Source organism: Cheilinus undulatus, linkage group 22, assembly GCF_018320785.1.
Source record: "Cheilinus undulatus linkage group 22, ASM1832078v1, whole genome shotgun sequence".
NCBI classification, from domain to species: domain Eukaryota; kingdom Metazoa; phylum Chordata; class Actinopteri; order Labriformes; family Labridae; genus Cheilinus; species Cheilinus undulatus.
In genome coordinates, this window is record NC_054886.1 from 26,042,443 (window position 1) to 26,063,736 (window position 21,294).

Here is a 21,294-nt window from a genome sequence, read left to right on the forward strand (position 1 = left end):
TTGAGTACATCATAAATGTTTTTGTTCTTTAAGTGGTATCTCAGACAAGAAGTGTTCACAATAAGGTCTCTCTTTCCTTTTTATATGTATTAGAGGAAACACCAGAACCAGAGACCATTTTGCCCCCCACTTTCACCAGCAGAACTACAGTGACTCCAGACAAAATAACCAGCCCCACAGAAGAATCAACAAGTATGGAAAGTAACATATCAGGGCAAATTGTAACCCAAGACCCAAGTGAAAAAGAGCAAATTCCTGGTGAGTTACAGGCAATTTTTCCCCATTGACTCCGTATTGACATTTATGGTAGTCATTTTAAAATGTTGGGTGTGTTGTCAAAAGGAAGCAACACCCACTCAGTGAACCCGGGGGAACACTACATACAATAAATAGAAAGGACATCTCTGCCTTCTCTTAAGAAGTAAACCACCATGTTACAAGTCTACGCTGAGAGATGTTTAATGTGAACTCCCTCTTTCATCTATACTTTTAGAAAAAATCTTATAAGGACCGATGGCTTCTTGTCTGTGAACACAATATCTCAAGAATGATTGAGGGATTGTTTTGAAACTTTGCACAGATGTCCACTATGATTCAAAGATGACCTGATTAGATAGATAGTTTAAGGGTCAAAGTCATTGGGTTGATGTTAATCACTTGCTTGCTTGACTATTTTTTGGACTCCTCAGCCCTCAGGTACTTGCAAAATTATGAGTGACTCCCTAATGATAGATGCCTGGGTTCTCCATCCACAGGGCTGTTTCCTCTCACCTCTGCCCTTCCTCGTCAGTACCACTTCATTGGTGAGCCCCTGCCCTGGTTGGAGGCTCAGACATACTGCAGAGAACACTTCACAGACCTGGCTACGGTCTCTGATATAGAAGAGATGAACCGGCTAGTGAACACAGCTCAGGACACAACTGGAGGCTTCACAGGGAAGGCCTGGATTGGACTGCATGATAACCTGACCAGATGGAGGTGGTCACTTTCAGACAGTAGTCACTCTAGAGACAAAGGTGGTGCCTACAGGAACTGGTATTTTTTCCAACCGGATAACTTTCATGGGAACCAGATGTGTGTGAGGATGTTGAGTGGAGGATTTTGGGATGACTTGCAGTGCTTCATAAGAAGTCCCTTCATCTGTTATGATGGTATGAGTTCACATTTTATTGATACATTCATAAATGGATGCTTGATTTGCTGTATATTTCATTTAAAGTGATTGATGTGTATTTCTTAATTAGGAACAACTGGCTCAAATCAACATTTCATTTTTGTTGGGAAGATATTGAGCTGGTCTGAGGCTCAGGGTTACTGCAGGAAGCACTACACCGACCTGGCCAGTGTTAGAAACAAGGAGGAGAACCAGGAAATACAACGGCTGGCTGATAACAGGAGTGTCTGGATTGGCCTGTTTAGGTCTGTAAAATTTGCTTATGTCACCTTAAAAAGAGGTTAGGACCTTGTAGGTCAGTCCAACAGACTGATGACTTTCAAAACATACTTGTCAGGGTCAACTTTGACCACCGACCTGTTGCCTAAGTTAAGCGATAAAAACAATGGCAAAAACTGCTCTAAAGTTGACCAGAAAGTTATGACTGCAACCTTGATGACAAATGTGAGCAAAAAATTGTCCAAGTAGGAAACAACTCAAAATGTGACCAATAAGTCAGGACCCTGGACCTGTTGCCAAATTTGAGCAAAAGATGAACCCCGGCAAGAACGACTCAAAATTTGACCAAAAACTCATGATCGCGGATTTGTTCCCAAATTTGAGTGACAGATTGACCATGATGGAAATGACTCACAATTTGACCAGAAGGTCATAAACACAATGTGTTGCCAAATTTGAGTAAAAAATCAACCCTGAGTAAAAATGATTAAAAATTTGACCATAAACTCATGACCCCTGAATTTGGCAACAGGTGTGTGTCGATGACTTTCTGGTCAAATTTTGAGTCATTTCCACCTGGTTCAATTTTTGCATACCTGTCACCAAATTTGAGTAAAAAATTGACCTCAACAGAAACAACTCAAAATTCATTGAAAAGGTTATGACCGCTGACCTGTTGCCAGATTTGAACAAAAAAATCAACCAAGGAGGAAACAACCCAACACCTGTTGCCAAATTTTGGCAAAAAATTGACCCTGGTAGGAACGACTCAAAAATGACCAAAAACTCATGACTGCGGACCTGTCGCCAAATTTAAGTGCCAAACATTTCGCTTTTCCCGTTTCTCTAAAAATTAGATTGAGTCTCACTTTACTGTTCCCAAACCAACAATTCATGGAAGGGTAGGTATCTAACAATCTATGTCTTATAGTGGAAAGCTATATAAAATATTCACTGAACAATCTTGTTTTTGATAAAGGACCCGGGAATGGTCTGATAAAAGTGACTCCACCTATCGCTACTGGAGGCATGGACAGCCTGATAACTTCGGAGGAAGGCAGAACTGCACGGCAGCTGATCTGGGCAACGCAGGCCTGTGGTCAGATGAAGAGTGCCGCAGGAAGCTTGCTTTCATCTGCTATGGGGAAAAAAGTGAGTTGGATCATTCTTTGAGTTGGTAAGAGTGCTAGTGGCTGCCCCTGCAAATGCTTTATGTTTTTCATTAAACTATCAATAACAAGGAACTATTGTATCTTTGTCTCCTATCTTTGAAAATTTAAAATCTACATTACAGAAGACACCCCAGGCATCCCAGTGTTGTCAGCCACTACTACAATGATCCCAAACAAAACAACTACCTCTGATGAAGACCCGAAATCTACAAAGATGCCCTCAACATCTGTGCAATATCCAACCAAAGAACTGGATCAAACAGCGTCCAGTCCTGGTAAGTATAACACAGTTCTTGGTTGCTGATGCATGTTGACTTGAAAATGCGAAGGTCCTAAGCAATGATCCATGGGGAGCAACACAAATAGATAATGTTGATTGAAAATCTAAGACCCAAAACGTGAACCCTGGGGAACACCACGTAGAATTAATGTATGTTTTTAAAGAGGTACCTCCAATAAGAACTGTTCAGTGTACTAGAAGGTCTTGCTTTCCATTCTATCATTTTAGAGGAAACCCCAGAGGAGCCCAGTTTTTCCACTGACACTACCATAAATACAGTGATCCCAATCAAAACAGCCACTCCTGCAGAAGAGTCAACAAGTACAAATATGATTCTGTCTGAAGGGCCCCCTACCCTAGAACCTACTGAAACAGCACCCTTTACTGGTGAGTGAAAAGGAATTTGTGACTCCTCATTAACTCTAGATTGATGTTTATGTAGCATGGTTTTTATAGAGCTCAGCACTGGGCATCATTCATATTTATATGTATGGCAAATTTATGGCAAAATACTGTGCGGTTTTTGTCTGATTCAGCCACAAATTTTGAGTTGCTTGACTCACTTTGAAGTCGGGCTGAATTTCAGTTGGATCAGATGTCCTTTGTCGTGCTGTCTACAGGGTCATATGACAGCCGACCATGGCCCAACTATGACCCGACAACCTGCTCCTGATTGGTCAGATGGATTTCTGGCATGTTTGATAAAAATACTCCAGACACTTCACAGTGAGAGCAGAAACACGAGCAGAATAAACAACTTTGGGGGATTTTTTCCTTTGTTAACTGTCAGACAACGTCCTAAATTACCATGACAACAGCTGGAATTTTTTTATTACTTTCTGAAAATTTAAAGAGCGCCAAACTGTGAACCCTGGGGAACCCCACATCGGATCAATGCATGGGGAAATATGTTATCTCAAGAAAGCTTTGAGGGATTTTCTTCAAACTTTGCAAAAAAATATCCACTCTGAATCAGCAATAAAGTCATTAGATTTTAGCTTCTCGAGGGCAGCGGTTAGGGTCTAAGGTCAGCCCCCACTTCTGATCCACCACTGTACTTTCATTGTTCCACAGTTGTATATCTTGTGGAACTATAAGGCCAAAAACCAGTATTTTTCCAATTTTTTTCACTGTGTTAGTTAAGGACTCCTGAATCCTTGGGTCTGAACATTCTTACAGAGATAATGAGTAACTCCTTAATGATAGATGCCTGGGTTCTCCATCCACAGGGCTGTGTCCTCTGAACCACTGCCCTCCTCGACAGTACCACTTCATTGGTGAGCCCCTGCCCTGGTTGGAGGCTCAGACGTACTGCAGAGAACACTTCACAGACCTGGCTACGGTCTCTGATATAGAAGAGATGAACCGGCTAGTGAACACAGCTCAGGACACGACTGGAGGCTTCACAGGGAAGGCCTGGATCGGACTGCATGATAACCTGAACAGCTGGAGGTGGTCGCTTTCAGACATCACCTCCTATAAAGGCAACAGGGGTGCCTACAGGAGGTGGGATTATTTTCAGCCAGACAACTTCCGTGGGAACCAGATGTGCGTGAGGATGTGGAGTGAAGGGTTTTGGGAAGACTCGCAGTGCTTCATGAGAAGTCCCTTCATCTGCTACGATGGTCTGCGTTAACATTTTAACAAATTCATGAATGGATACACAGCTGAAATGAAAACTAATTGATGTTTTTCTCAATCAGGGACATCTGGCTCAAATCAGCATTTCATTTTTGTCGGGCAGATGTTGAGCTGGTCTGAAGCTCAGGGTTACTGCAGGAAGCACTACACAGACCTGGCCAGTGTCAGAGATGAGGAAGAGAACCAGGAAATACAACAGCTGGCTGATAACAGGAGCGTCTGGATTGGCCTGTATAGGTCTGTAAAGTGTGCATTTTCATTTTTTTATTGAGTATTACTGACCTCTTAACTTTGTACTCACATAAAACACTTAACTGTCCTATTTTTGCATGTCAAACAAAAAAAAATGAAGTGAGGAATAAGGGCTTGAAAATAAACAAAAAGCTAACCTCAGGAAACTTTGGTAAATAGCCCTTATAATAAATCAACTTAACTTGTCTGATACTTTGATTTAAAAAGAGTTAATAGAGACTTCCATCACGCTAAAGTATCATGTCTTCTCCCTGATATTGGGCTGTCTCACAATGAAATGACGTCTCTCTACAAATTCTTTTCAATGCCACCTTACTTTGAATCACACTCAGCCCTAATTTTTAAGATGTTTGTGTAGAAACCTGATGGTCTATTTCAATTTCATAAGGAAACCAATTTAAAACCACTATAAAATATTCAGTGATAGGTCTTGTTTTTGGTAAAGGACCCTGGAATGGTCCGATAAAAGTGACTCCACCTATCGCTACTGGAAGCACGGACAGCCTGATAACTTCGGAGGGAAGCAGAACTGCACGGCAGCAGATCTGGGCAACACAGGCCTGTGGTCGGATGAAGAGTGCAGCAGAAAGCTTGCTTTCATCTGTTATGGGGAAAAAAGTGAGTGACTTCTTTCTGTGATTTGGTAAGAGCACTGGTGGCCACCACTACAAGTTTTAAGAATTTTTTTTTTAAAACCTTAACAAACTGCACTAAAAAGTTGGGACAGTTGTGTTGGTATTGAATGTTCTACAATATCTACATTGCAGAAGAAACGCCAGACAAACCAGTTTTGTCAACCGCTTCTACAGTGATCCCCAACAAGTTAACTACCACTGAGAAAGACTCAACTACAACAAAGATTACCTCAACATCTGTGGGACCTCCAATCCCAAAACAAGGTCCAGCATCATCCACTCCAGGTGAGTTTCATAAGTCTTGATTCCTGACAAAGATTCCACTCAGTAATGCTGGCTGAAAATAGGAAGGGTCTTAACAATGATCCCTGGGGAATGCCATATATGAATACAGTTCCAGGACAAATTTCTCAGCCCCTAGAATGCAGTAGCAGGATATCATGTTGGAATAACTAACTCTTGACACATGATTTGGGTTTAAAATAATCTCTTCCACCTCCAGTGGTTTCTTCTGCTATAACTAGCTAGATAATTATTAGAGAAAGGCCAAGCCTATATCTGAATATCCGGATCATGTAGGTCCTGTCTACATCTCTGATTCAGAGGGAAGAGAAGACGACCAACACACGAGTGCATGTTTTCACAATTCTCTTCAATTTTTTTACAGGATGACATGAGCTTATACACTGCATGTATACACATACAGTGTGAGAAAACAAAGACAAGTTTTACACCTGGCAGTTTATTTTGTCTGAGAGTTAAATTAATTAGGCAATAAAAGATGTTACATGATGTATGATATAATGGAATATGTGGAAGTTTGAGTTACCCATTAACCCTTTTTCATAACTTCCTTAATGACATAACAAATTACAAATTGCAGAGTAATCAAAATAATGCCTGCCTTATACCTTCTTATCTGAGCAGCATTCAGCACCACATCTGACCACAACAAGACCTGGTATCACAGTTAAAAAAACGTGGCTTTTAATAGCAGACATGTGCATTGCACCCTTTGTTACTTGTCTTTCCTTTTCAGCAGGAGGAACTTCAAACAAGCCACATTCATCCACCACATCAATCAGTGATCATATAGTGGTAACACCAGACAAAAACATAAAATCCACCACTGGTAATTTCAATACAGAGATGACCTCCTTTGGGAAGCCTTCAACCACAGAGGTGTACCAAACTGAAGCAATAACCAGTAAGTATGCCCTTTTTGTCTCATTAATGGTGGTAATTTTGTACCCGTGGGAATACCAAATCCAACTTTGCGGGTCAAACTTAAGATAAACCGCATTTGTCAACTGCGACCACCAATAAGATCCAGAATAAAAGAATTACCTCAGATGCTGAAATTACTGCCGCCCAACATGTCAGTACAGAGATGGCCTCATCCAGGCAGCATTTATTTCCAACACTGGCCCAAATAGCATCTTTTACCACCAGTAAGTGGATCAACTTTAAGTGTTTTTGAGTTTAAATGCTGTTAATACTTAAATTTAACTCTCTTCTTAAAGCAGGTGGAGATCAAAACCAACCGATTTCGTTCACCTATACTTCATCAACCATTGTGACTGCAAATAAGAAAACCACCAATGATTTTCAAGCAACAAATGACCCTGTCAGTGCTGAAATAACTTCATCTGAACTACCATCCATCACTAAGGGTTACTTAAAGATACCTACTACCAGTAAGTATAGATTTATCCTCAATCTTCCTGTTTGTAGTCAGCTAACAACCAATGAATTCCATGCTTCCATTGTGCAGATGAAACTCCAGACAAGCCAGTCTACACAATGACCACCGCCTCAACAATGACGCCAGATCCAACTACCACTTTGACAACTAAATCAACCACTGGCTTTATCAGTAAAGAGACTACTCAGTTCACACGGACATCAACCAGACATGTTGACCACTCAAGTGCCATAACCAGTGAGTAAGTTGTAGTTATGTTCTATATCTACAGTGACACTGGACTCTCTTTAATAGCCTGTCTTTTTTTTGCAGGTGAAACCCCAAATCAGCCATTTTCATTAACCACAACCACAGGGGTTCACCAAACAAGACCAGTTACCAGTGAGTGAGAAGTATTTTTAGCCTTCGTTTGTTTTGAAATTGAACCTTGTGCAGGATATGTTTCTATTTTGGTAAAGAAACTTCAAACAAACCAATCTTTACCACCACCTCCATCTCGACAGTGTCACCAGAAATAATGACCACCACAGGAACTGACTCAACCATTGGTTATGTCCCAAAAGAGACTACCCAATCCAGACAGCGCTCAACTACACATGTGGACCAAACAAGTGCCATATCTGGTAAGAAGATTTGTTTTCAGATCATACAGCAACAGCAACATTATGAGAATGAGACCCTTTAAGTAGTAAGTCCCCCTTTTGCAGGTGGAACTTCAAGTCGTCCATTTCCATCAACCACATCAAGCACAGCGACCCAAAACAAAAGAACAACAATGGAGACTAAATCAATCACTAGTCCTGTCACTACAGAAATCCCCTTATTAAGGCATACTTCAACCATAAAGCGAGACCAGACAACAACAAGTAAGTGTCATTTTTCTGTCTTCTCGTGTAATATATCTTCATTTTGTTGACAAACCATGTAAATACCTCTGTGTAAAACTCTCGATTTAGGAGATAGAATTTCAAACCATCCACCTTTTACTTCAAGTACCACTGTGACACCAAATCAGAGGACCACCAATAACTTTCAAGCAACTACAGACCACATCAGTACAGAAATAAAATCATCTGAACAGCCGTCCACCACTGAGGTTCAATTAAAAAGACCCACTGCCAGTAAGCTACAACTCTTTCCTTGTCGTCTTGTTGTTTTGTAACATAACATCCAATGATTTATGCTTCCGTTGTGTAGATGAAACCCCAGAAAGGCCACTCTACACAATGATCAACACCTCAACTGTGACACCAGATCCAACTACCACTATGACATCTAAATCAACCACGGGTTATGCCAGCAAAGAAACTACCCAGTTTGACCAGCCCTCAACCACACATGTGGACCAAACAAGAGCCATCACCAGTAAGAAGGCGTGCTTTCAGTTCATTTAAGTGTTGTGTAAGGAAGACACCCTTTAAGTATCATTCTCCATTTACAGGTGGAATGCCAAACCTTCCATTTTCACCCACCAGCACAACCACAGGAACCCAAAATAGAAGAATCACAACTGAGACTTTATCCACTACTGGTCTGGTTACTACAGAGATCCCATCTTTGAGGCATTCTTCAACCACAAATGTGGACCTGATCCCAACCACTAGTAGGTTTTTTGAGCCCTTCGATTTCTATTCCTCCACTTTGTTGACAAACCCTTTTTATACCTTGGTGTATCCTGATTTGGTAGATGGAATTCCAAACAAACTGCCTTCATCCACTTACACTTCACCTACCACTATAACACCAGATCAGAGAACCACCAATGACTTTCGAGTAACTACAGGCCAAGTCAGTATGGAAGTAACTTCTTCTGAACACTCATCCACCACATACATTCCCTTTAAAAGACCCTCTACAAGTAAGTGAAGATTTATCCATAGTCTTCCTGTTGTTGATAACATTACCAATAATGAATTTCATGTTTCCATTGTGTAGATGAAACTCCAGACAAGCCAGTCAACAGAGTGACCACCACCTCAACTATGACACCAGATCCAACAACCACTTTGACAACTAAACCAGCAACTGTTTATGCCAGCAAAGAGACTACCCAGTTTAATCAGACATCAACCACACATGTGGACAAAGCCAGAGCCATGACCAGTGAGTTAGTTTTGGTTTTGTTCATAACTTTGTAGTGACACCAGGGTCTTATAGATGTCATGTCTGTTTTGCAGGAGCATCAATGAATCAGCCATTTTCATCCCCCGCCACAACCACAGAGACCCAATATAAAAGAACCACAGCCCCGAAGAGTTTATCAGCTTCTGGCATTGCCACTACAGAGATCCCCTCATTAAGCCAGCCTTCAACAACAATGGTGGACCAAACCACAGAGACGGGTAGACCACTGTTTTTTGTTAATGACTGATGAAACACTAGGTCTCTTGAACACCAGATTTTATTTTATTGAAGAACCCTGTTAATGTTTGTCGTTTTGCAGATGGAAATCAGCTATCTTTATCCACCTATACCACCACCACCACCATTGTGACCCCAAAAAGGAGAACCACCAACGACATTGATGCAATTACTGGCCTACCAGAGATGGCATCATCTAAACCACCATCCACCACAGGAGCTCAACAAACAAGACCTGTTACCAGTGTGTTGTAATTATTTTATAGTCTCTCTGTTGGTATTAGCATTTCACCCTATGCATAACATTTTGCTGAAGTGTCTCTCTCAGCCATCACCCTCATCTCAACAGTGTCACCAGTTGTGACCACCACAGAAGCTACATCAACCACAAGATTGGTCAATGAAGAGAATATCCGAAACAGACAGCCTTCAACCACACATGTGGATCAAACAAGAACCATAACAAGTAAGAAGGTTTGTTTGCAAGGAAACCCACTGTTGAAAGAAAAGACCCTGTAAGTATTTAGTCTTCATTTTACAGGTGGAACTCCAAGACTTCCTTTTACATCCACCAGCACAACCACAGGGTCCCAAAACAGAGGAACCACAACTGAGACTAAATCAACTGGTCTTGTTATTACAGAGATCTCCACATTGAGGTATACTTCATCTAAAATTGGGGGCCAGACCACAAGTACGAGTAGGTTATTTTACCCCTTTAGATACCTTGTCTTTACTTTGTTGACAAACCCTGTTTTTACCTTGGTGTAAATCTTTCGATTAAGCAGGTGGAATTACAAGCCATTCACCTTTGTCCACTTATACTGCAACTACCACTGTGACTCAAAATCAGAGAACTGCTGGCCAATTCAGTACAGACTCAAAGTCATCTAAACCACCATCCACCACAGGGGTTCACTTAAGAAGACCAACTACCAGTAAGCTACAACTCTTTCCTGGTCATCTTGTTGTTTTATAACATAACATCCAATGATTCACGCTTCTACCGTGCAGATGAAACTCCAGACAAGAAGGTCTACATAATGATCACAACTTCAACTGTGACACCAGATCCAACTACCACTTTGACAACTATATCAACCACGGGTTATGCCAGCAAAGAGACTACCCAGTTTGACCAACCTTCAACCACACATGTAGACCAAGAGAGCACCATCACCAGTAAGGTTTGCATTCAGTTAAAACGTCATAGTCACAATGGACCCACCTGAGTATTTTGTCTCCAATAAGCAGGTGGAACCCGAAACCTTGCATTTTCTTCCACCACAACCACAGGGACTCAAAATACACAAACCACAAGTGGGACATCAACAACTGGTCTTGTCACTACAGAGGTCACCTCATTGACACATTCCTTAGCCAAAAAGGTGGACCAGACCACAGCAACTGGTGGGTTAAATTTTGAGTCTTTGTCTAATAAATGGTGAAAACTCAAGACCACTTTGAATACCCTGGATTTATTTTGGCAAGAACTTCACTTTTAATTTAAATCTTTTGCAGATGGGAATTGGCTAGCTTTGTCTACTTATACCACCAACACCATTGTGACCTCAGAAAAGATAACCAGTAATGACATTGGTTCAGCTACTGGCCTTGCCAGTACAGAGATGGCATCATCTGACCAGCCATCGACCACAGAGGCTCACCAAAAAAGACCTGTTACCAGTGCGTGGTAGTTATTTTATAGTCTCTCTATTTGTAGTGACATTGCACCTTGTGTAGTTTCCATGTTGCTGATGAAGCTCTAAGCAAACCACTCTCAACCATCCTCCCATCTCTATAAGTGAGTCCAAATATGACCACCACAGAAGCTACATCAACCACTGGTTTTGTCAGAGAAGAGACTACCCAATACAGACAGCCTTCAACCACACATGTGGATCAAACAAGAACCATAACCAGTAAGAGTTTTTCAGGTTATACCTCTGTTGTAAGAATGAGACCCTGTAAGTATCAAGTCTCTGTTTTACAGGTGGAACTCCAAACCCCCCATTTTTACCCACAAGCACAACCACTGGGACCCAAAATAGAAGAATCACAACTGAGACTTTGTCCACTACTGGTGTGGTTACTACAGAGATTCCATCTCTGATGCATTCTTCAACCACAAATAGGGACCTGACTATAACTACTAGTAAGTTTCTTGACTCCTTTGAATACCATGCCTCCAATTTGTTGTCAAACCCCTGTTTTTACCTCTGTATAAATTTCTTAGCAGAGTTAGCAAGCCAGCCATTTTTATCCACTTATACTGTCAGCACCATTGCAACACCAAATGAGAGAACCACCAAAGACTTTGAAGCAACTACAGGCCATGTCAGTACAGAAATAAAATCATCTGAACAACCATCCACCACAGGGGTTCACTTCAGAAGACCTACTACCAGTAAGTTATGATTTATCCCTAGTCTTCCTGTTGTTGGTAGCATAACAACCAATGAAAACAACTGTTTAATTGTGCAGATGAAACTCCAGACAAGCCAGTGACCACCATCTCAACAGTAACACCAGATCCAACAACCACTATGGCAACTAAATCAACCACTGGTTATATCAGCGAAGAGACTACCCAGTTCACGCAGACATCAATCACACATGTGGACAAAGCAAGAGCCATGACCAGTGAGTTAGTTTACCTTTTCTCCACATTTGTGCAATGACACCGGACCCCTCTTGACATTATTTCTTTGTTTCTTAGGTGGAACTCAAAATCAACCATTTTCATCCACCCCTACAACCACAGGGGCTCAAAACAGAAGGACTACAACTGAGACTAGTACATCAACATCTGGTTTTGCCACTACAGAGATCCCCTCATCTAACAAGCCTTTCACCATGAAGTTGGACCAAGCCACAACTGCAAGTGAGTTTATTAGTTTTGATCAATGCAACATGGGAATGTTGGACCATCCATCAAGCAGATTGGATTGTAAATGGATCATTTCTGTGGTTCCTCGTTATAAATAAAACACCAATTTTCCCCTGACATCTCCACAGCGACCCCTGATATAAGAGCCACCTCTGGAACTGCATCAACCACTGGTGTCCAGGGTAAAGAGATCACACCTCTAAGGGAGCCTTCAACCACAGAAGTGATCCAAACAAAAAGTCTTTCTGGTAAGGCACCCTGCATTTGTATTACTCTCACATAATATAACCTAAGAACAGTCACAATTTAAATCACATTCATTCACAGTCCATTTTAGAGGTGTTACCGCTAAGGACAATTCCCCACTTGTGTGTTAAACTCCTTTTTTGAGTCTTATGTATAATCCCCATCTTTTATCGAATCAAATCAGAGAGCCAGTTTTGATTTAGAAAAAATTTAATAAGCATGCTAGGTGAAAAAGGTAAAGCATCTCAGAAATGACTCCTGGGGAACACCATATTTTGTATATTTTCAGCTAATCCGCTAACTCACAGTTCAGTATGAAAGATAATTCCCCACGTGGGCGTTCAACTCATTTCTTGAGCTCTTTTTACAAGATACAAACCAAAGAACTACCCCTGGCTTTGACTCAGTGTGATTTCATGTTTTAGAGTAATATTTCTCTCTGAGGAAGTGCTGTGGGTGTCATTGAAAAGGGTCTCAAGAATGACCCATGGGGAACACCACCATATATGATTTTATCTAATCTACATTTTTGGGAAATTCCTTACATGGGAGACAATTTAGTTGGACAGAGTTATGTTAATCCAAACAGTACCAGCGCTCTTTTAATATCGATATAGTTGAAAGCTGAAGTGCAGATAGGCCTGCCAACAGAGTTGACTCGGCCCTTGACAAGCCCATAGAATGGGCCCTCCCCAGTTGTGCTTTATGATGTCAATGCATGTGTGTTGGATCAGTAACATTGGTGATAGCATCTTGGCCAACAGAAACATCAGGTCCGAGCTGAAAAGTGTGTTAGTGATTATTGAATTCTGATATTGAAATTCTTTTTGTGGTACTTTTAAACTGCTTTTTCCATCCATTATTGCCACGACTTTTTGCCACGTTAAACCCATTTTTGCTGCTTTTTGCAATTTTTTTGCCTACTTTAGCCACTTTTTAGCCCCTTTTTGCTCATTTTTTTTTGCCTATTTCTGTTACATCTCTTTGCAACATTTGCCTATTTAGCCATCTTTTGCCATTTTTGCCCATTTATGGAACTTTTTGCCCAATTTTTATTGGCAAATTTTGCAACTTTTTGTATTTTTTGCCACTTTTGTCACTTTGTACCCGTTTTTACCCATTAATGCCACTTTGTGGTACCTTTTGGCACATTACTGCGATTTTTGCCACTTATCAACCATTTTACATTGCAACTTTTTGCCCATTTTTGCCCATTTCGACAACTGCCTTTTTACACTTCCTGCCAAATTTACCCCATTTATGCCATTTTAACCATTTTAATCCATTTTTGCTGCTTTTCATCCATTTTTTTTGTTTCTTTCCACAATTATTAAATTCTTTTCCAAAACATTTGTCTCAGTTTCTTCAACTTTAATTTCTTTAATCCAATTTGTGCACATTATTGTCTAGCTATGAAGTCTAACATTACTTTCCTGATCATGTAGTTCAATTTTCCCATCCACATTGTTGACATCACTAATAGAATGGCAATGTGTTTTATGAAAAAGGCTTTACATTTTACAAAAAGCTATAATGTGATACAGCATAAATAAAAAATATATATTTTTTTGATTGATAAGGGTGCATATTTTTCAGGTTAAAAAAATATTATTATCACAGCTTTACTTTACAATGGACCAAGATTTTGCTGACCTCCATGGGCCCCCGGTTTAGCTGGGCCCTAGAAAGCTCTCCCCTTTATCTCCCCTTATGGGTGGCCTTGGGTGCAGGATATAGCTCAAGGGATGCAAGTTCGAAAGAATATAAAGGGGCTTAAATGTGACCCATGGGGTGCACACTCTATTATGAATTTTCAGCTGATTTGACATTTTCAGAGTTAAACCCTGTAATAGTTGACTTTTATCACATCCTTTTGTGTAGGAAATCAGCATTTACATGTCAAATTATCTAAGTAGGTTAAAATTAATGTGTCTAATTTACAGACCAAACGACTCAGGAATCAACTCATTCCACCACCATGATGACTCAAAGTAAGGGAACCACCACTGACGTTAACAAATCAACCACTGGTCATCCCAGCACAGTGGCAATCTCATCTGAGCAGCCTTCAACCCTTGGGATGAGACAAACAATTCATATGTCCTGTGAGTTATTATAAAATCTGATATCTTTATAGGTAACTGTTATCTGATATTGTATATGCATTTTATGAATAAAACTCACAATGTTTGTCCACTACAGCAACCACTGAGATCCCAAATAAAATAACTGCTAATGAGAGACTCTCAACTATGATAGGAATCACCTCTGGTATGTATTATATTTTTGAAAGATATAATTCCAACAAATTCCTCCCAGATCTGATGATTCATTGATTTTTGTTGTCAAATTTTCTACATTAAAAAAACAAAATCCAGACAGCTCACTTACTGACACACCTGAGCAGCATTCAACCTCACCTGTGGACCAAACAAGACCCAGTACTGGTGAGTTAGACTCAATGTGCTTTAAGAAGAGGGGATGCATCCATGCCTTTGCACTGGATAAAACTAACAACTAGTTTGCTTAGCTTCCACCAAAGTAGTCAACATTTTTACTCTTGTAACCTCTTGCTTCTTCATGGCAGATCATGTATTTATCCTGGGAGTTAAACTTTCCTCAAAGAGTCAACTCAGCGACGATAACATCAAAGAGCTGGTGTCAACCCAGGCAAGATTCAAACACTTTATCTCAATTGATTTTAAAAAATCACCATATATTGAGCTGGAAAGGTTACAAAATACCACCTGAACTAAATCAAAAATCTTTTCAGATTCGGGATCTTCTGATAGAAAAGGGGATTCCTTCAACCATCAAGGTCGGCGTTATTCGACGGGTAAAATAATGACAAACAGCTTGACAGAAGATGACTGTGGGACCGAGGAAGAAGTGGAGGAGAAGCTGAAATTCATCCTCACTTAACAGCATTTTTATTCACATCTAACAATAGAGCAATAGGCTTGATCTAAACATTAAGAGTCTCCGGCTTTGGTGGCTAATTTACCTTTAAAGCAAGAAGTTGCTTCTATTCAAATGTACAGGGTGCAAACTGTCTCAAACTTTACTTATGTATTAACAAAAACATCATAATCATTTTTTTCCTGAATATTGAATAAATGTCATCTAACAACAAAGCAATAGGATTACCCTCAACATAAGAAGTCTCTATTATAATGCAACTATGGAACTCTGACATGCAAGAAGATGCTAGGGCCTGCTTGGTGCTGCTTGCAGCCCTATTTTTCACTTCATTGTTCCAGGTATATTTTTAATACTGTTTCTAGTTGTTTTGTATAGTTAAACTTCATTCTGTATTATGTGAAAGCTGTGCTTTCATGTTGAACATGATGGGATAAAGTTTACAGACACCATGATTTAGGCCCATAAAGAGGATAGACGTCATGCAAAGTTTGATTAAAGTTAATCTCTTGGTTTGCTCCTATGATTTATCAGTGGATGGTCAACATCTTCAATAAAGCAGTAAACAAGTTTGTTTTTTATGGGCCAACATCATATGATCCTCTACGGTTCCAAGTGCTATAAAAAGGGATCTACATTGTAACACTTCACGGAAAACATATGAAAATAAAAGAATGTTGAACCAGTTTAGTTTTCCTCCATTGTAGACACAGAAAAGGTACAATCACTCCAGTGCTTTACACGGTAGATTTGAAATCCAAAGCAGAATCAGCCTCCGGAAATCAGGCTTTGCTTTCTGCCAGTCAGTCAATATCATGTGATACCTGAGGACCGCGGTATCTGTTGGGTTTCTGCTAACTGACTGGTGTCATTTGTTCTTTTCAGATGTATATTGTGTAGTATCTGTGCACTAATATTGATAACATCCATCCAGCCATAAAGATTCAAGAGATTCAACATTTACATTTTTGTCACACAGAGAAAGCTGAGTCTTGGACTTCACGCTGCCATTTAAGAAATAATTCAAAATCCTACGTATTAAACATAAAAAAGTTTTAAATTGATTAAGAGTTCAGAAAATTCTTTAGACAGAAAAAAACATCATCTGTAAAAAAATAAACAATTCATAGTCCTGTGGATATCATGCTTTAGTTCATGCTCTGTTCGTAAAACATGGCATGGGTAATTGTAGCACTGGACCTTGAAGAAAATGCTAGTCCTCAAATTTCTTGTGCAAATTGACCTGTTACTCTGGTGGAACATGCATGACACAACTTCACTACTCCTACATCCTCTGTAATGGATCTACGACATTATTCACCCAAACTATTTTAAAAGCTGAGAAGTAATAGACAAATATCATGACACTTATTCACTCCATTTTACCTACTTTCTTGCTGTCAGATGAGAACAAAGTGAGACATAAGATTCATACTCAATTAAAAGTGCATAAAAGTAACAACAACAAAAGTGCCTTCCATGTTAGCTAAAGAGTAGCCTGGTTAAAAATGGTCTGCAGGAATGTGTGATGTTTAGGCTACATCTTTTTACCACTTTTAAACTGCTTTTCACCCCTTTTTCTGCTCATCTTTATATAATATTTTATAATAAATTTCCACGTATTTATCCGGCCATTTTTGTGACTTTTTTTTGCCACTTTTAACCCATTTTGTCTCATGAAGCCATTTTTGCCCCTTTTTAGGCCAATCTTTGCCACTTTTTGATCATTTTTGCCCCTTTTAAACCCTTCTGACCATTTCGGCCACCGATTTTCCCGCTTTGTTGCATTTCTATAATCCATTTTTTGCATTTTTATTCTCTTGTTGTATCTTTAACACCATGGTTGAAGCTTTTAACCCTTTATTGCCTCTGTCAGCCATTTTAAAAACATTTTCTACTGATATTTGAAACTTTTAAACCAATTTTTACCACTTAAAACCCCTTTTCATCATTTGTTCCACCCATTTTGCCCCTGTTTTGCTTTTATAAAACCAAATTCTGCCACTTTTATCCCCTTTTTTTGCCTCTTTCAACACACGTTTTTTAAAAACACTTTTAACCCATTTTTGTCCATTACTTCCACCCATTTTGCCCCTTTTCTCATTACCATTTCTGTCACTTTTATCCCATTATTGCCTCTTTCAACCCTTTTTGCCACTCTTTAACCCCTTGTCAACACTTTTAACCCATTCTTGCACATTTTTACAAATTTTTGGCACTTTTTAAACCATTGCTCCTTTAACCAACTTTTGCCACTTTTAACCCATTAATGCTTTTAACCTTCTTTTTAGAATTTCCTCCACCCATTTTATACATTTTTGTCACTATTTAACCCCTTTTCCCCACTTTTCCACCATTTTTCCACTCTTAACCCACTTATGCCAGTTTTAACCCATGTTTTGTTCTGTTTTTTTTTTTTTTCTCCTAAAGTTTGAGTTTCTTTAGGGGAGAGCTTTCTGGTGCCATTTGGCTGGACTCATGAAAGCTGATGGAGTTGTATAGCCAGACATTCATAAAGTTTTACTGAGCTTTTTATATGGGTCAAAGACAATCACTACCACTACAACACTGCAATATAGTTGCACATGACTTTTAAAATCACTTTTATAATAAACCGCTAAAAGCTCTATTCTGTTGAGGAAAGACAAGGTGTGGGTGAAGACTAGCACACAGCAGCTGGTATAAATCTCACAGGAAGGAAAGACTGGAACATTTTCAGCTCTTCTGCGCTCAGGATTCAGGATAACAGGCAAGACTCAATTCAAGGTTTGTATCTTAATTTAATTTCATAGTTTGAATTAAAAGTAACTTTAAAGATTTAGATTAGCAAAACTCTACCATGAGCAGGTCTCTGTAATCAGAACTTTTCCAGTCATTTTCCACTTTTCAGTTAGCTTTGAATTCAACCAGCTAAAGGGATACCTGGTCTGGAATCACTATGCCATAACTACTCAAAATTAGTCATCAGTAAATACTTAACGTTTCACTTAGAAAGCATTATTAATGAAATGGTATTATGTTGTTCGGTGGACTCAGGATGGGGCAGAGGCGAGACAATCAAAAGGGTACTTTGTGTATGTGGTGGGGGACCAAGTACAAACAGTTGTCATACATTTTTAGATGAAAAGCAGTCATGTTTATGACTTTCTAGTCAAATTTGAAGATGTTTCCGCGATCGTCAGTTTCTCACTCAAATTTGGTGACTGGTCCGAAACATGACTTTTTGGTCAAATTTTGAGTAGTTTCCACCGTTGCTAATTTTTTTGCACAGATTTGGTGACAGATCCGTAGTCATGACCTTGAGATAAGTTTTGAGTCGTTTGATATTTGTCAGTATTTTACCCATGGTCATGATTTTTAGCCAATTTTTCAGTTTTCTTCAGTGGTCATTTTTTGCTCAAATTTTGCGACAGGTCCAGGGTCATAGCTTTTGGTCAAATTTTCAGTTGTTTACTGCAAAGGTTGATTTATTCTCAAATTTGGCAACAGGTCCATGATCATTACTTTTTTTTTTTTCAAATTTTGAGTCATTTCCACCATAGTCGATATTTGATAAAATCTTGTAACATGTCTGTGGTCATGAGTTTTTGGTTAAATTTGGAGTCGTTTCTGCCATGGTTTATTTATTGCTTAATTTAGAAACAGATCTGAGGTCATAACTGTACGGTCTAATTTTGAGTTGTTTCCAGTATTTTTTTTCTTCAACTCAAATTAGCGACAGATCCACAGTCATGACTTTTTTGCCCAATTTGGTCATTCCCACAATGGTGAATTTTTCCTCAGTTTTGACGACAGGTGTGTGTTTATAATTTTTGTTTAAAATTTTAAATCATTCCTGCCATCTTTTATCTTTGTTTGCTTTCATTGTTACAGGAAAGGAAGGCAGACATAAAAGATGAATGATTCTGCAGCTCTCAGTGGTGCATGGAGGATGCAGGCCGACCACCTTCTCAGCTTCCCTCAACTCTTGGGCGCAGATGTCAAAGATGTGGGCCGAGTCTACAACACTGAGCACTTCCCTTTAGCTCTTACTCTGTCAGGCACATGTATTGGGTTTCTTAATCTGATCTTCTTCGTGATATTTCTTTGGCGCAAGAAAATCCACCCTCAACCCTTCACAGTGTTTAAAGTGTCTCTTGCCTCCACCTACATCCTCCACCTGCTGTCCTCATGTGCGATGGCCGTACTTCTGTTTAATTCCTACTGCAACCCAAGTATCTGTGGTAAAATGGTGATTATGTGGTATGTATCCGTGCGATGTGGAATCATCCTTCACCTGCTGGTCGTTCTTGAGTTCATCCTGGTCTGGAAAAGGTCTAACGTGGTCTCACAACTTTTGAAAGTGTATTTGACCCTGCCTTTCGTCCTCGCATTGTATCTCATCAGCATATTTTGCTACGAGCTTGCCAGTGCTACCATTTTTTTGGGTTCTGTGACTTCAGCTCTGACTTGCAATATTGTAGCCATAGCCTTCACCTCCTGTAGCAGCATGGACAAACGTGTGGTGAAAGTTATTTGGTCAGGATTGTCCGCCTTTGCAGTAACTTTCCTTCCCCTGTTTGTAGTGGAGTGCTTGATCTTTAATGGTGAGAGTGTTTCTCCATTAGCGATTTTAATTGTGCTGGGTCTGGGAAACATTCGACTGGTATCTGATGGGAATCTGTGCTGGGCGATCTGCTGGGGTTCTCCTGAAATAGCCCATGAGCAATTTGAGAATGGACAGGTGAACCTCGACCCCTCCACCCACGTCAGCTTCCATAATGAAGCTGGGGAGTCTCCATCCTGAAGTTACTCAGCAGCGGTTGGAGGCTGGGCTGGTGAACCTTGATCCCTTCAGGGAGTTCCTGACTCACATTTGTGAAGACTACCAATCAGGAAATCCAAAATGTGACTCTTCTTCTGCACCAGAATGTGCTTCATAGATCCTTCTTGTTCTGATTATAGTAACCACTGAGATAAAGCACCGTCACATCTTGATTGTTTTTTCTGTTATTGAATTTGGTTTTAAAAATGTGTCCAGAATTTTGCTTTTAAAATATGATCTTGTTTACATTGAAATGTTGAAATATTTCACTTCAATGTCAATATTAATAAAAAATGACAATAATTACAACAGCTGCAAAGTCCATGTCTGTCGTCACATCTGTCTTGCAAAGCTCCAGTCATGTTGCAGGAGAACGAGGCAGTAGCCACAGACTGGGTTTAGTTGTACTGGAAGCTGGTAGCAGTGATTAGCTACGATGAACAGCCATGTGCAAAAGTTTTTAGGCAAGGGCGCTGAGACTTTATCATATGCTGCAACCTGGGACTGGAGAGGGGAGAGGGGGTGGCCAGAGTCAAGCTTAATACACGTCGACACACGTATGACCTTCAGCAGCCAAGGTCAAGCTCAACAGCATCTCTTTTGTCCGGGCTTTTTCTCCATAGTGATTTGATACATAGACTCAGACAATAGGCCCTCCCCACTCATGATTCATAGATAACAATACATGTATGATGGATCAGTAGCATCAGTGCTAGCTTCCTGGCTAACAGTTCTCTCATTATGGAGCTGAAGAGTGGGTCAAACCATTACTGGGTTCTGATTTTAAAATCATTTGTGATGTAACTTTTTAACCCCTTTTCAACACATTTCCTGACAATTTTTATGACTTTTCTTTACCACTTCAAACCTGTTTTGCTGTTTGCTACCATTCATGCCGCTATTGCCTCGTTTAACACTTTTTTGCCACTGTTTTCTACCTTTTCACAACTTAAAACCAATTTTTGCAGTTTCCACCCTTTTTTGGTAGAACTTTTT

General features: G+C 39.9%; 3 protein-coding genes across 3 annotated transcripts; all 3 read left to right on the forward strand.

Annotated features, from left to right (window-relative positions):
• The first annotated feature begins 4,390 nt into the window (after positions 1-4,390).
• LOC121504843 (mucin-2-like) lies at positions 4,391-11,047 on the forward strand. Its single transcript, XM_041779916.1, has 22 exons — positions 4,391-4,470; positions 4,549-4,723; positions 5,184-5,356; positions 5,506-5,658; positions 6,413-6,580; positions 6,897-7,070; positions 7,148-7,315; positions 7,391-7,459; positions 7,582-7,701; positions 7,786-7,944; positions 8,035-8,199; positions 8,276-8,443; positions 8,520-8,681; positions 8,766-8,936; positions 9,014-9,181; positions 9,256-9,420; positions 9,522-9,683; positions 9,789-9,905; positions 9,981-10,139; positions 10,225-10,377; positions 10,454-10,849; positions 10,961-11,047. The coding sequence occupies exons 1-21, from the start codon at positions 4,392-4,394 to the stop codon at positions 10,669-10,671; spliced, it is 3,246 nt and encodes a 1,081-aa protein (XP_041635850.1). The 5' UTR covers position 4,391; the 3' UTR covers positions 10,672-10,849; positions 10,961-11,047.
• LOC121504311 (cell wall protein DAN4-like) lies at positions 10,939-15,420 on the forward strand. Its single transcript, XM_041779024.1, has 12 exons — positions 10,939-11,125; positions 11,245-11,361; positions 11,433-11,594; positions 11,676-11,846; positions 11,924-12,082; positions 12,159-12,323; positions 12,458-12,577; positions 14,519-14,680; positions 14,778-14,846; positions 14,954-15,022; positions 15,163-15,245; positions 15,349-15,420. Exons 1-12 carry the CDS (start codon positions 11,068-11,070, stop codon positions 15,418-15,420), a joined length of 1,407 nt encoding a protein of 468 aa, XP_041634958.1. The 5' UTR covers positions 10,939-11,067.
• A 2,717-nt stretch (positions 15,421-18,137) lies between these two features.
• Positions 18,138-20,454, forward strand: LOC121504997. The gene is made up of 2 exons (XM_041780111.1): positions 18,138-18,260; positions 19,368-20,454. The coding sequence occupies exon 2, from the start codon at positions 19,390-19,392 to the stop codon at positions 20,278-20,280; it is 891 nt and encodes a 296-aa protein (XP_041636045.1). The 5' UTR covers positions 18,138-18,260; positions 19,368-19,389; the 3' UTR covers positions 20,281-20,454.
• Positions 20,455-21,294: the final 840 nt, after the last annotated feature.

Coding starts and splice junctions, on each gene's coding strand:
- LOC121504843 (XM_041779916.1), top strand. CDS start 4,392: ATGTGCGTGAGGATGTGGAGTGAAGGGTTTTGGGAAGACTCGCAGTGC. Junction 7,945..8,034: donor GCGAGACCAGACAACAACAA/GTAAGTGTCATT, acceptor CTCTCGATTTAG/GAGATAGAATTTCAAACCAT. Junction 10,378..10,453: donor CTTAAGAAGACCAACTACCA/GTAAGCTACAAC, acceptor TCTACCGTGCAG/ATGAAACTCCAGACAAGAAG.
- LOC121504311 (XM_041779024.1), top strand. CDS start 11,068: ATGGCATCATCTGACCAGCCATCGACCACAGAGGCTCACCAAAAAAGA. Junction 14,681..14,777: donor ACAAACAATTCATATGTCCT/GTGAGTTATTAT, acceptor TGTCCACTACAG/CAACCACTGAGATCCCAAAT. Junction 15,023..15,162: donor CCAAACAAGACCCAGTACTG/GTGAGTTAGACT, acceptor TCTTCATGGCAG/ATCATGTATTTATCCTGGGA.
- LOC121504997 (XM_041780111.1), top strand. CDS start 19,390: ATGAATGATTCTGCAGCTCTCAGTGGTGCATGGAGGATGCAGGCCGAC.